Genomic DNA, 13,337 nt, shown 5'->3' with positions numbered 1-13,337 from the left:
GCAGAGGGAGAGAACCTCAAGCAGACTCCCTGCTGAGCATGGAGCCTGGCAGGGGGCTCGATCCCACAACCCATGAGATCATGACTTGAGCCAAAACCGGGAGTTAGATGCTCAACCGACTGCACTACCCAGGCACCACATAAGAATATATTTAGTAAGATTTTATATATAATTGTTTTGCAGACTGAACCACTAATTGTCACTTTTTCTCTTGTATAAATAGAGGAGTGTTGCAGTCACTTATTGAAAAACACTTCCCTGCTCCAGACCGGAAAAAACTTTATAGTTTGCTAGGAATTGATTTGACAGCTCCGAGTAACAATAGTTCACCAAGAGATAGTCCTTGTAAAGAAAATAAAGTAAAGAAGCGGAAAGGTGGGTTCTTTTCTTTAAATGATGTTGAAAATAGTAAAAATTTGAGCATTTTGAAGCAGCTATATTTTGGGATTGAGCTTGCCTGCCTTTTAAATTGGCATGTGGTTGCATATTCTCACTGTCGCTTACGTAGTTTTAAATGCACAAGTGACAGGTTGGTGCTAGGCACTATGTTAAGCACTGGCCTTCTATTATCTCGTTTAACCCATAAGAGATCCATATGAAAATAGGTCTTATTTTTTGTTTTCTAGACAGAGGACACAAAGGCACAGAAAGATTAAAAGCTTAAGGAATCTCCCCAGGTTTACACAACTAGTGGGCAGTATATGGAAAGGAAAATCTGGGCCTTGCTGTTGCCCAAGCTGCATATGCATATATACGTACGGTGTTTTTATAGTCTTTTTTAAAGAGGCATTCGTTATTATTTAATTCTTCGGGATACACCCAGTGCTTATTAGATGTTTTATCATAGCCAACTTGGATTTGTGTTTAGATGCTTAGTAAGCTGTGCAGCTTTCAGAAGTTAACTTCACAGGCTTTCTTCAAGATGGCAATAACTTCTATGGGAACAACTGTGATGCTAGGTGTGTTCTAAACACAGTGGCTGACACTTTAACCTTATTCCATCTGTTTTAAGAAGGATAGTTTTTTACATTTTTAATATGCTTGAAAGTGGATTGGTTATTATAATTGACAGTATTTTTTTATTGTGGCAAAAAAAGTAATGCTGTGTTTTAGAATCAGTGACATCTTAAAAAATGGTTACGTCGTCTTGTTTCTCTTTCCTAAATTATGTTCTTTTTACCATTTGTCTCGTTAATAGGTAAACTTTCAGTGGTTTGTTCCAGATGTCTTTGTCTTCTTGCTTTCCTTTTTTTTTTTTTCCTCTTTTTTTAGAGAGGGGGAGAGAGCATGTACCCATGAGTGGTAGGGAGGGGTAGAGGCAGAGGGAGAGAGAGAATCTTAAGCTGGCTCCATACCCAGCGAGGAGCCCAACTCAGGGCTCGATATCACCACCCTGAGATCATGACCTGAGCCAAAACCAAGAGTTGAACACTTTACCGACTAAGCCACTCAGGCACCTTCCAGATGTCTTCCCTGAATACTCAATAAAATAATTCAAATCAGCACCTTGTTTGACTTTTTACAAATACAGTTTTATAGATTTGTATAAATATTCCATATATTACTTTTTAAAGTATTTTATTTTTTAAATATTCTATAAACCTGTAATTATTAGGCCTCTGCTCTCAACCTGTTCACAACTGAACTGTGAAAATGCTGGAGATTCTGTGTCCTGAATTTATTTTAAAATGTGCACTTAAAGGCAGTCTTGAATTTGTATTTAAGTGTCTAATTTCTTCTTAATAATTGAACATAACCTGATTTCTTAGGAAATCTAAAAGGTTAACACTTGTGAAATTTATACACTTAAAATGTTTTTCCTGTATATTTCTCACTTAAAGAACTCTTGAACTAAATGTAGTTTTCTAGATCTTTAGAAGAGTGTGTTTGGACTGACTGTCTTGTTTTGGGTCTGAGGGTAGGTGAAGAAATAACTCGAGAAGCCAAAAAAGCACGAAAAGTAGGTGGCCTTACTGGTAGCAGTTCCGATGACAGTGGAAGTGAATCTGACGCGTCTGATCATGAAGAAAGTGACTATGAGAGCTCTAAAAACATGAGTTCCGGAGATGACGACGATTTCAACCCATTCAGAGATGAGTCTAGTGAGGATGATGAAGATGGTAAGTTTGTCAGTATATTAAATGATAATGAAAGGATAGTTATTTCTGTGTGTTTGAAATGGGATATTGTATTAAAACCTGTTTTTTCGGGGCACCTGGGTGGCTCAAGTCAGTTAAGCGTCTGCCTTTGGCTCAGGTCATGATCTCAGGGTCCTGGGATCAAGCTCCACATCGGGCTCCCTGCTCCATGGGGGGGGCCTGCTTCTCCCTCCCTCTCCACTTGCCACTCCTCCTGCTTGTGCTCTCTCTCTTTGTGTCAAATAAATAAAATCTTTAAAAATAAATAAATAAAACCTGTTTTTTCCCCAGTGCAGTACAAATCATTGCACAGAATCTAATCTTTGCTTAGTGGAGAACTTCTCCCCGAGCTTGTCTGTCTTTTGGTAGTTTAGCTCATTTGTGTGAAATAGTGGCCTCAATTTTGTGCAGTGATTTATTATTATTATTATTAGATTTTTATTTATCCAGAGAGTGAGAGAGAGAGAGAGTAGGGGGAGGAGCAGAGGGAGAGAGACAAGCAGACTCTGCGCTGGGTGTGGAGCCCGACATGGGGCTCGATCTCACCACCCTGATATCATGACCTGAGCCGAAACCAAGAGTCGGACACTCAGCCGACTCAGTCACCCAGCCACCCAGTCACTTGTGCAGTGATTTTTAACCTCATACTATGGAATTGTACCTTATAGTGTATTGGATATACTGGACCACTGAAGTTGGTGATGATTTATAAGTTACCAGTTAATACAAAAAATTCAAGGGTTGTTTCCTTTGAAGATTCTGCTGCTTTTACAAATGATTTGACACATATCTTTCCTTAACTTTCAGATCCCTGGTTAATCAGAAAAGATCACAAAAAAAGCAAAGATAAAAAAAAAAAGAAAAGTATAGATCCAGATTCTATTCAAAGTGCCTTATTAGCATCAGGTCTTGGATCAAAACGACCTAGTTTTTCATCTACACCAGTAATTTTGCCTGCTCCTAACAGTGCACCAGGTATCTATGGGGAAGCTTGCTTTGTCTGTTGAAATGTACTTTTAAAATGTACTTAAACTTTGTACTGATTTTTAACAAATGTACTTTATCTAGCTAACAGTAACACCAACAGTAACAATAGCCTTATAACAAGTCAGGATGCTGTGGAAAGGGCCCAGCAGATGAAGAAAGACCTACTTGATAAACTAGAGAAATTAGCTGAAGACCTCCCTCCTAATACCTTGGATGAACTTATTGATGAACTTGGTGGCCCTGAGAATGTTGCTGAGGTAAATATGACTTAATCAGGGCTGTGTCTTGGTCCCTTTTTTTGGTTAGAATTAGTGATATTTTGGATATCATCACGTAATTGTCTTAATTTTCTCTTAGATTTTAGAACCTTCGTTCTCTGTCATCCTAGAGTCAGTGAATTCTTGTCCTTAGTATCTGTGTGTTTACTCAACACACTGATCTGTTATTGTACATGTCACACAGCCTCTGTGATCATTGCCACACACCTGCTTTCTCTGCTGGAATTGGAACTTATCAAAAACCAGAGACTGTGTTGCATTGTTCTCTCCCTGACATGGCAAGCTGCACCGTGCATGTCGGTTTCACCATCCCCTTCTGTCCCACCAAGTTTCTCTGATGCAGGGGTCCTGTGCTTCTTGCATCTTAATCAGGTACCTTAACTGTAAGTGACTCTGTTTGGCTTTGCAGATGACTGGTCGCAAAGGGAGAGTTGTAAGCAATGATGATGGAAGCATATCTTATGAGTCAAGATCTGAACTTGATGTCCCTGTGGAAATACTAAATATCACGGAAAAACAAAGATTTATGGATGGAGATAAGGTATGTTTTTCTGGAATGCTTTTCTTTCTTTCCTTTTTTTTTTTTTTTTAAGATTTTAATTATTTGAGAGAGTAAAATAGAACACGAGATGGGGGGAGGGTCAGAGGGAGAAGCAGACTCCCCACTGAGCAGGGATCCCCATGTGGGACTTGATCCTGCGACTCCAGGATCATGACCTGAGGCAAAGGCAGTCGCTCAACCGACTGAGCCACCCAGGCGCCCTGTGGAATGCTTTTCAATGAAAATACAATATCCGTATATTTAAATGAATATTTAGTAATAATTGCTTATAGTCACTGAACATTTTACACATTTTCATTTTTTCACAAATTGAATGTAATAAAGTATTGTGCACAGAATTAGATGTGGCTCTTAATAACTTTGGAGGCTTTTTAAATTTTTAATCAGAGTATTAAAATATTGTGTTCTCTTAGGACATCTTAGTAGATTCATATCTAATGCTACTCTCCAGTGTCAGTCTAATTTTGACTCTAGAAATATATTTAAGCATACCCAGATTACTAGTGTCCTTTGGTTTTGCTGTTTCTCTTACTGCTATGACATGTCACATCAGGATGATCATTCTGAAGTGTAGATTGGCTTGCATACCTTACCACTGTAGAGACCTTGGTTGCTGCCAGAGGCTTTTTGTATACTGTTCAGTAAATGTCCGTCAATTTTGAGATTCTCAGGCTAGTTCTTCCCCATCTACTTGGAATTGCCATAAGCGTTTGCTGATGAGATTTCTAAAAAATAGGAGTACCACTTAAACTTAATTCCTTAGTTTAAACGGTAAAATAAAATCTCTACTTAACCACATATTTCTTTATATTTCAGTGAGTTTTTCTGCAACTAAAAAAAGGATAGTTACCACTATCAAAGTTGTCTTTATTCTTTTTTAAGATTTTTATTGGGGCGCCTGGGTGGCTCAGTCATTAAGTGTCTGCCTTCAGCTCAGGTCATGATCCCAGGGTCCTGGGATCAAGCCCGCATTGGACTCCCTGCTTAGCGGGAAGCATGCTTCTCCCTCTCACACTCCCCCTGCTTGTGTTCCCTCTCTCTCTGTCAAATAAATAAATAAAATACTTTAAAAAAGAAATAAATATTTTTTTGTGTTTGAGAGACCGAGCATGAGCAGGGGGCAGGGGCAGAGGGAGAAGGACAGACTTCGCACAGGCTTGGTGCTCAATCCCAGGACCCTGAGATCATGACCTGAGCCGTAGTCAGACCCTTAACCAACTGAGCCACCCAGGAGCCCCCAAAGTTGTCTTTTATAAATATATTTAGTAGCTTGTGTTACATATTTTTTTTTAAGATTTATTTATTTACTTTAGAGAATGAGAGTGCGTGCGTGAGAACTGGGGAGGAGGGAGGGGGAGAGAGAATCTCCAGCAGACTTCCCACTGAGCATGGAGCCCAACACTGGGCTTGCTCTCATGACCCAGAGATCATGACCTGAGTCAAAATCAAGAGTTTGGATGCTTAACTGACTGAGCCACCCAGGTGCCCCTCATGTTATATATTTTAAAGATTGTAAGTAGAGGTATTATCAGTTGTGTTACATACTTTGTTTCATGAATTTATGCCCGGGTGCATTACAGTTGTATTAGTTGGAATTAGTTTTAGCTGTTAAGTGACAGGAAATTAAAAATCGTATTGACTTAAAGGAGGTAGAAGATAATTTCTTCCATGTACAAGTTTGAGTAGGTAAACCAGTGCTGTTATGGCTCTTTGAAGATAATACTACTTCTGTCTTATTCCTTTAAAGTGTGAGGCTCCATTTTCAAGTTACCTATTTCAGATTCAGTCATTATACCTCTATATTTCATGTAGCAGAGAAGAGGAAAGAAGAGAAGGATACGTCCTTGACTTTTAAGGACATTTCTTAAATGTTCATACCATCTACACCCTACTGGAGTATGCCCACAATTAGCTGCAGGGGAAAGTGAGAAATGTAGTCTTGATTCTTAGCAGCCATGTACCTGCCTAAACTTGGGGGGGGGAGGCTATAATTTAGGAAGAAGGGGAGAATAGGTATTGGTGGGCCACTAGTACTCTTAAGAACTTTATTTAGGGTACTTGCCTACTTGTCTTTGTGCGGAGGTGATCATTTTCCCCCTTATATTTGATACAGAATATTGCTATTATCTCAGAAGCTGCCAGCTCGGGTATTTCATTACAAGCAGATCGGAGAGCTAAAAATCAAAGGCGAAGAGTTCATATGACTTTGGAATTACCCTGGAGTGCTGATAGAGCAATTCAGCAATTTGGTAAGTTCCTACATTGAATTTCACTTAATAGATAGCTAGGAGTCATTGGGGAAATGTGTACACATCAAAACCTATATTTAATGTCAGATATCTTAAAACATGACGTAGATTTTGGAGCTGTTTGTGTATTACATATAAAACTATAGAATACATGAATACATTTCTTACCTGTTTTAAGAAATGTAAAAGATCTTTGTTGGATTTCTTGGGGTTTCTGGCATTATATCTCAGAACAGGGTTCCTCGGGAGTATCTTTGTTATCGATCTTCAGGATGTATGTGGTCTTTGTCAGAGCACCTGCCACCTCATGTCCTCGGTGGCTTTACTGAGGGCATATTGCTCTTCCCTTTCCTTACATGTTCATGTCCCTGTGACCTGATAATTTAAAAGAACAATTTTTGGGGCTCCTGGGCAGCTCAGTCAGTTTAGCATCCGACTCTTGATTTTGGCTCAGGTCATGATCTCTGGGTCATGGGATTGAGCCCTGTGTCGGCCTCTGTGCTCATCAGGGAGTCCAGTTGAGATTCTTTTCCTCTGCCTGTCTTCCCCCTCCCCAGACCGTGTGTGCATTCTCTCTCTAAAATAAAATTTAAAAAAAAAAAAAAAAAAATTTTTTTTTTTTTTTTTTTTAAGAATCCAGAGCAGCTGTGCTTCAGCACCATTGTGGTTAACCCAAGTGGGGCAGAAGTAATAATATGTTTATCATTGAACAGTTCTGTGGCAGTTTCTGTTCTTTTGTAAGGAGGAGAATTGTTCTGAATATGGATGTTGTTCAAGTCAGTTTTTTTTATTTTGTACCTTTGGGGGAGTTACAGTAATTGTTATTTTTTTAAGATTTTACCTATTTATTTGACACAGAGCGAGCATGAGTGGGGAGGAGGGGGGATAGGGAGGGGCAGGCCTCCCCACTGAGCAGGGAGCCTGATGTGGGACTCGATCCTAGGACCCTGGGATCATGACCTGAGCCAAAGGCAGCCGGGTAACCGACTGAGCCACCCAGGCATCCAGTAATTGTTACATTCTTTAATTTTTCCTCTTACGGGTTTCTGAATACCATCTTAGTGTTAAGATGCTAGGAATAGATCTCAGAATACTCTGTATCTGGTGAACACAGTATTTTTAATGTCTTTACAGGACGAACTCATAGATCAAACCAAGTTACTGCTCCCGAGTATGTGTTTCTGATTTCTGAATTGGCAGGGGAACAAAGATTTGCTTCTATTGTTGCTAAAAGACTTGAGAGCTTGGTAAGTTCTTGGGTTGTGTAGTTGTATGTAAAAGATGGTGAATACAACCTGTCTTCTTTGCTTTGATTGGAAATTTTATGTCTTGATAGGGAGCGCTTACACATGGTGACAGAAGAGCAACAGAATCTAGAGATCTGAGCAGGTTCAATTTTGATAATAAGGTACGTTCAGCTTTCAGTATCTCTGGTATTTTTTGGTAAGTGTGTGGTGTCTGTGGTGAACAAAAAAAGTGGTTATTGCTTAAAACTTAAAACTGCCTCTTCTTATGGTTTCACTGTAAAATGATAGCGTCCTGTAAGATTTTCACATATCCGATCTTTGGTGGTCAACTCTGCAGTATAATCCTATTTTCATTCCTGTTAGAAAATAGGAATATAATAAATACTTGTGAATGAATCAAGTGTGAATTTCCAGAAATGAAATTATTTACTGGACATCTGTTGTGTGCGTAGGTGTGAACTAGGCACTAGGCCGTATAGTATATAATATATATATAAAAAGATAATTGAGTCCTGCTACTTTTGAATCTTTGGTACCATAATAGTGTTTATAGTGTTCAGTTGGTCATGTGATTGAAATGTATCCAAATGCTGACTAGTTAAATTTTTTTGTTTTTTTTTATTGCAGTATGGAAGAAATGCTTTAGAAATTGTCATGAAATCCATTGTCAACCTAGATTCTCCTATGGTATCACCACCTCCAGACTACCCTGGAGAATTCTTTAAAGGTAACTTTTAAAAATAATCACAGAAGAGGAAAATGAGTACAAAGTAGGCACTAAAACCTTTTTTTTTTTAATTAACATATAATGTATTACTTGTTTCAGGGGTACAGGTCTGTGATTCATCAGTCTTACACAATTCACAGCGCTCTCACCATAGCACATACCCTCCCCAATGTCCATCAGCCAGCCACCTCATCCCTCCCACCCCCCACCACTCCAGCAACCCTCAGTTTGTTTCCTGAGATTGAGTCTCTTATGGTTTGTCTCCCTCTCTGGTTTTGTCTTGTTTCATTTTTCCCTCCCTTCCCCTGTGATCGTCTTGTCTTGTTTCTCAAATTCCACCTATCAGTGAGATCATGTGATAATTGTCTTTCTCTGATTGACTTATTTTGCTTAGCATAATACCCTCTAGTTCACCCAGATCATTGCAAATAGCAAGATTTCATTTTTTGATGGCTGCATAATATTTCATTGTATATATGTACCACATCTTATTCATCCATTCATCTGTTGATGGACATCTAGGCCTTTTCCATAGTTTGACTATTGTGGACATTGCTGCTATAAACATTGGGGTGCATGTGCCCCTTCGGATCACTACATTTGTATCTTTGGGGTAAATACCCAGTAGTGCAATTGCTGGGTCGTAGGGTAGCTCTATTTTCAACATTTTGAGGAACCTCCATACTGTTTTCCAGAGTGGCTGCACCAGCTTGCATTCCCACCAACAGTGTAGGAGGGTTCCCCTTTCTCCGCATCCCTGCCAACATCTGTCGTTTCCTGACTTGTTAATTTTAGCCATTCTGACTGGTGTGAGGTGGTATCTCATTGAGGTTTTGTTTTGTATTTCCCTGATGCCGAGTGATGTTGAGCACTTTTTCATGTGTCTGTTGGCCATTTGGATGTCGTCTTTGCAGAAATGTCTGTTCATGTCTTCTGCCCATTTCTTGATTAGATTATTTGTTCTTTGGGTGTTGAGTTTGATAGGTTCTTTATAGATTCTGGATAAAATGTCTTCTGACATGTGCTTTTGTTTTTCATTTTCTTTGGACATAAACTGTATAAAAATTTAGAAATTAAAGTTTAATAGATACCTAAGTTGGCCTCTTATAATCAGTAGATTATTAAATTTCATTCATGTGAAGTATTTTGTGCTCTTGACAGTTTATTGCATGTTAGTACTAGATTAGTAGAAGAAAGTGGTTTTGTTAGATTAATTTAAAATCACTATGCCAGTTCTTAAAATTTAATTTTAAAGTACCGACGTAAGTAGTCTGTGGAGGTTGGCATAGGGTGTAGATAAAACAAAATTGGCTGTGTATTCACAGTTAAAACTGTGTGATGGATACGTGTATATGGTTCATAGAATGTTCTCTTTACATTTGTATGTTTTTGGAAATTTCCATATTAAAGAAAAGTCCAGCATATGCTATAGAAACTCTTTGACCTATCTCTCAAATTGGTAGAATATATTTTGCCCATAAATGTAAGTAGTCTAGATGGTTTTGAGTTTTGATCATTTATTTTATAATTCAGGAAGCTATGAAAATATTTTGGAAAATACGTGGATGTAAGATACTTGAAATATTATCATTGTAGAGTTAGGACTTTCACTAGAAAGTCCTTTCCAATTGGAAACCAGTATTTAGTATTGGTACAAGCCACATTGACATACTGATGGCATTAACAAAGCAAAAAAAACCAATAAAGACTTTTTTTTCTTTTTCTTCCCTTTCCTTTCCTCTCTGCTTTTCTTTTGTTGTTGTTGTTTTTGTTGTTTTTAAAATGACTCCGTTTACTTGTAATTTTAAAATTACATGTTACTTGAAGCACCTGACTGGCTCAGTTGGCAGAGCATGTGACTCTTGATCTCAGAGGTGTGAGTTCAAGCCCCATGTTGGGTTTTGTAGAGATTACTTAGAAATAAAATCTTTAAGAAAAATAAATTATGAGTTACTTACTGTAAGTAATGAAAAAAAAAGTAATAAAGAGTCTGTGTTCTCCCCTTAATCCCCACCTTCCATTCTCACCTGCTGAGGTCACAATGTTGACAGTCTGAACCAGGGGCAGCCTGCCACATCTTTTCTCCATGTTTGTTTAAACACAGCTTTTCTTTTAAATGTTGCTAATATTACTTTAATATTACTTACAGTGTACTTTTCTCATTTCATACCTCCTAGACAGACACCTCTTACAACCCAGTACCTATAACACTAACATTTTTTTTAACAGTTGCATAATATTCTGCAGCTGGCTTATACAATAGTTTCTTTTTTTAATCATTCCCTTATTGGTATTCAGGTGGTTTTCAATTTTTTGCACCATCACAAACAGTGCTGAAATTATACGGCTATCCTATATAGATTTTCCCCCATAAGATTGGTTTCCAAAAGGAGAATTTTTGGTTACACAGTTGTCACCTGCAGAATCTAAACAGCTTTGTGCATGTAGCAGAGTATTAGCTGATTTATTAAATTTGTAAATAGGATATGATAATGCTTCCTTTTCTGTTGCCCTTTTCTCTTAACGCCCTTATTCTGTAAGTCTGGGTTGGAACGTATTAAAGAGCCCCATAAACTGCCTTCTCAGTAACAATTCAGAACATGTTAACTGTTACACATGTTGCTTATCTTTTGCAGCACCTTGTCTATACTGATAATGTGTGGGAGGGAAACAAGATTAATAGCTTATTTACACAGTTATTTAATCAGCTAGTCTATATGTTCAAAATTGTTTATATTCTGTAGGTGACAACTGTATAGAGAGAATACAGTATGAAGTTTGAGTACTGTAGGATTTCGGAGTGCCTAAAACACCTTTGGACTGTGTGTTCCATTTAATTCAGCTAATAGAAACTGAAAAATACCTTATGCTGTGTTTTAATGCTAGAACTTGTGTTCTAGTTTGGGGTTCCTGGGTGACTCAGTCGGTTAAGCATCTGAAAAAAGAACTTGATCTAGTTTGATTAGTCGGATAATAGCTCATTGAATTATTTGGGTTATAAGGTTTTTTAATTTTCTGACAGATGTTCGACAAGGACTGATAGGAGTTGGCCTGATAAATGTAGAAGATCGTTCAGGAATTCTTACTCTAGATAAAGGTAAGAGTATGAGTTTTGTATATAGACGTAAGACATAACCATTGCTGTATCATTACAGACCATTTTCTTTATGCTTTTGTCAACTTGAAGGGGAAGCTTCAAGTTTGTAGTTCTCAATCCCTCCTTCTTGAGGGCTCATAAAGCACTCTCGGTGGTTTTTGCTACCGTGGTTATTCAAAAGAGATTAAACCTTTATTCTGTCTGCAAAGCAGCAATTCTCAACCCAAGTTGCATATATGATCAGCTTTGCTTTTAAAAAATACCGAAGCCAGTGCTGAGGCTTAGACTTTGGTAATTTCCCATGTTTCCGAAGCTTCTAATTTTGTATCCAAAGTTGAGCTTCACAGACTTACAGCACTTAGACCTTTTTACAAGTCAAGATTTCATGTTGGAGAACAAACATTCTCATGTGCTAAATTGTGTTTGTACTTTCAGTAAGTGAAGCTTGACAGTGCACAAATTGAATAAGGCAACCATCTTTGGAGCATGTATTGGTCGTGCTAATTGCCAGAGGTAGAAATGGTCAAATTATAGCTCTGTTCTGGGAGCAGTACAAGGTTGTGGGTGTGAGGGAAGACCGTGGTGGAGGAAGTGAGACTTGGTCTAGGCTTAGATGAATAAATGTTTTTTGTTTTTTATTTTAGTTCCAGGGGCAAGTGGATTTTAATTGCTATTTGAATGCATTAAATCTTTCATATAATCTTGTTCTTACAGATTATAACAACATAGGAAAATTCTTAAATAGAATTTTGGGCATGGAAGTACATCAGCAGAACGCATTATTTCAGTATTTTGCAGACACACTTACAGCAGTTGTTCAAAATGCCAAAAAAAATGGAAGATATGATATGGGAATTTTAGGTAAGTGGAGAAATTTTGAAAATGTCCTGTGTATTCCTAATAATGTGTTCTTTTTCCATTTATATGTTGCTTTTTCTTGTTCAAGATCTTGGTTCTGGAGATGAAAAAGTGAGGAAAAGTGATGTTAAGAAGTTTTTGACTCCAGGATATTCCACTTCTGGTCACGTAGAGTTATACACTGTAAGTTTGGGAAACGTGCACGTGTAGGCGTAACCACCTGTCATTGGCACTCACAGAAATGAGTGTAATTTAAGTTGTATTATTTCTTTTACAGATTAGTGTGGAGAGGGGAATGTCTTGGGAGGAAGCTACCAAGATTTGGGCTGAGCTGACAGGACCAGATGATGGCTTTTACTTGTCGTTGCAAGTAAGACTCGTCTCCTTGCCATGTTAACTGTTCAGATATATAATGCATTGTTGTTGTCAGCAGTGCAATTATCTATCTACTTTGTGCCGGTTTTCCAATTGTTTAGGTTTTCTCTGTTTTGATAACTTGTCATTGTAACTGGGTTTGTCCTTTTATAGACACTTTCATGTAATGTATTTTGAGGGGTGTTATTGGGTGTGAGTTTTGAATTATTACACATTCTTAGTTAATTGGACCCCTTTGTTTCATGGTGCAGTGATCTTCTCTAGGCCTACATAAAGGATGGCATTCATATTTAGTTCTGTAGGCCTTTAGTAAGTTTTCTATCTGAAAGATTCATTTTTTTAGTTAGTGTAAATAATTCCTTAGTATTTGTGGGTAGAGCTAAAGAGGGAAGTGTAAATATGTATGTGTGTATATACCCATACATTTACATACAGGCATACGCACGTCCACAAATGCATGCATGCATATATGTAATCATCCATAGTCATGGTACAGTATCTTGAATTTTCCTGTTAAAAGACTATGGGATTTTTATGTCACCTCTTTTCTGATATTTATCTGTGTGCCTTTTCTTCTACAGTAATAATCTTTATTCTCCATGGCACACAGGATGATAAAAGATTACTGATACTATACCCCAATATTCCCTGAAAATAATTTTGTGAAAAAAGCGTAAGCTTTTTATTTTTTTGCTTTCCCCCATTCTCTCATTTCATTAAAACATAGTTGTGCTATTTCTGCATTGTCAGAATATGGCACTTCGAAAGTATGCTTTTCTTTTAATACTTAATCTTAGCTCTAAAGGTAATTAATTTAAA

General features: G+C 37.8%; 1 protein-coding gene across 3 annotated transcripts in view; it reads left to right on the top strand.

The window, feature by feature from the left end:
- Window positions 1-13,337, top strand: part of SBNO1 (strawberry notch homolog 1) — a 56,305-nt gene that overhangs the window by 29,983 nt on the left and 12,985 nt on the right. For all 3 annotated transcript variants that reach the window (XM_078061074.1, XM_078061075.1, XM_036080466.2), the window contains exons 16-28: window positions 224-375; window positions 1,923-2,120; window positions 2,946-3,113; window positions 3,207-3,382; window positions 3,813-3,944; window positions 6,079-6,214; window positions 7,349-7,461; window positions 7,551-7,622; window positions 8,089-8,188; window positions 11,211-11,285; window positions 12,000-12,146; window positions 12,232-12,326; window positions 12,421-12,513. In XM_078061074.1, the coding sequence (XP_077917200.1) occupies window positions 224-375; window positions 1,923-2,120; window positions 2,946-3,113; window positions 3,207-3,382; window positions 3,813-3,944; window positions 6,079-6,214; window positions 7,349-7,461; window positions 7,551-7,622; window positions 8,089-8,188; window positions 11,211-11,285; window positions 12,000-12,146; window positions 12,232-12,326; window positions 12,421-12,513 (1,657 nt within the window). The remainder of the gene's footprint in view (window positions 1-223; window positions 376-1,922; window positions 2,121-2,945; window positions 3,114-3,206; window positions 3,383-3,812; window positions 3,945-6,078; window positions 6,215-7,348; window positions 7,462-7,550; window positions 7,623-8,088; window positions 8,189-11,210; window positions 11,286-11,999; window positions 12,147-12,231; window positions 12,327-12,420; window positions 12,514-13,337) is intronic.

Source organism: Halichoerus grypus, chromosome 13, assembly GCF_964656455.1.
Source record: "Halichoerus grypus chromosome 13, mHalGry1.hap1.1, whole genome shotgun sequence".
Classification (NCBI taxonomy): domain Eukaryota; kingdom Metazoa; phylum Chordata; class Mammalia; order Carnivora; family Phocidae; genus Halichoerus; species Halichoerus grypus.
Note: the sequence above shows the minus strand (reverse complement) of the source record. Positions and strands in the feature narration are given on the sequence as shown.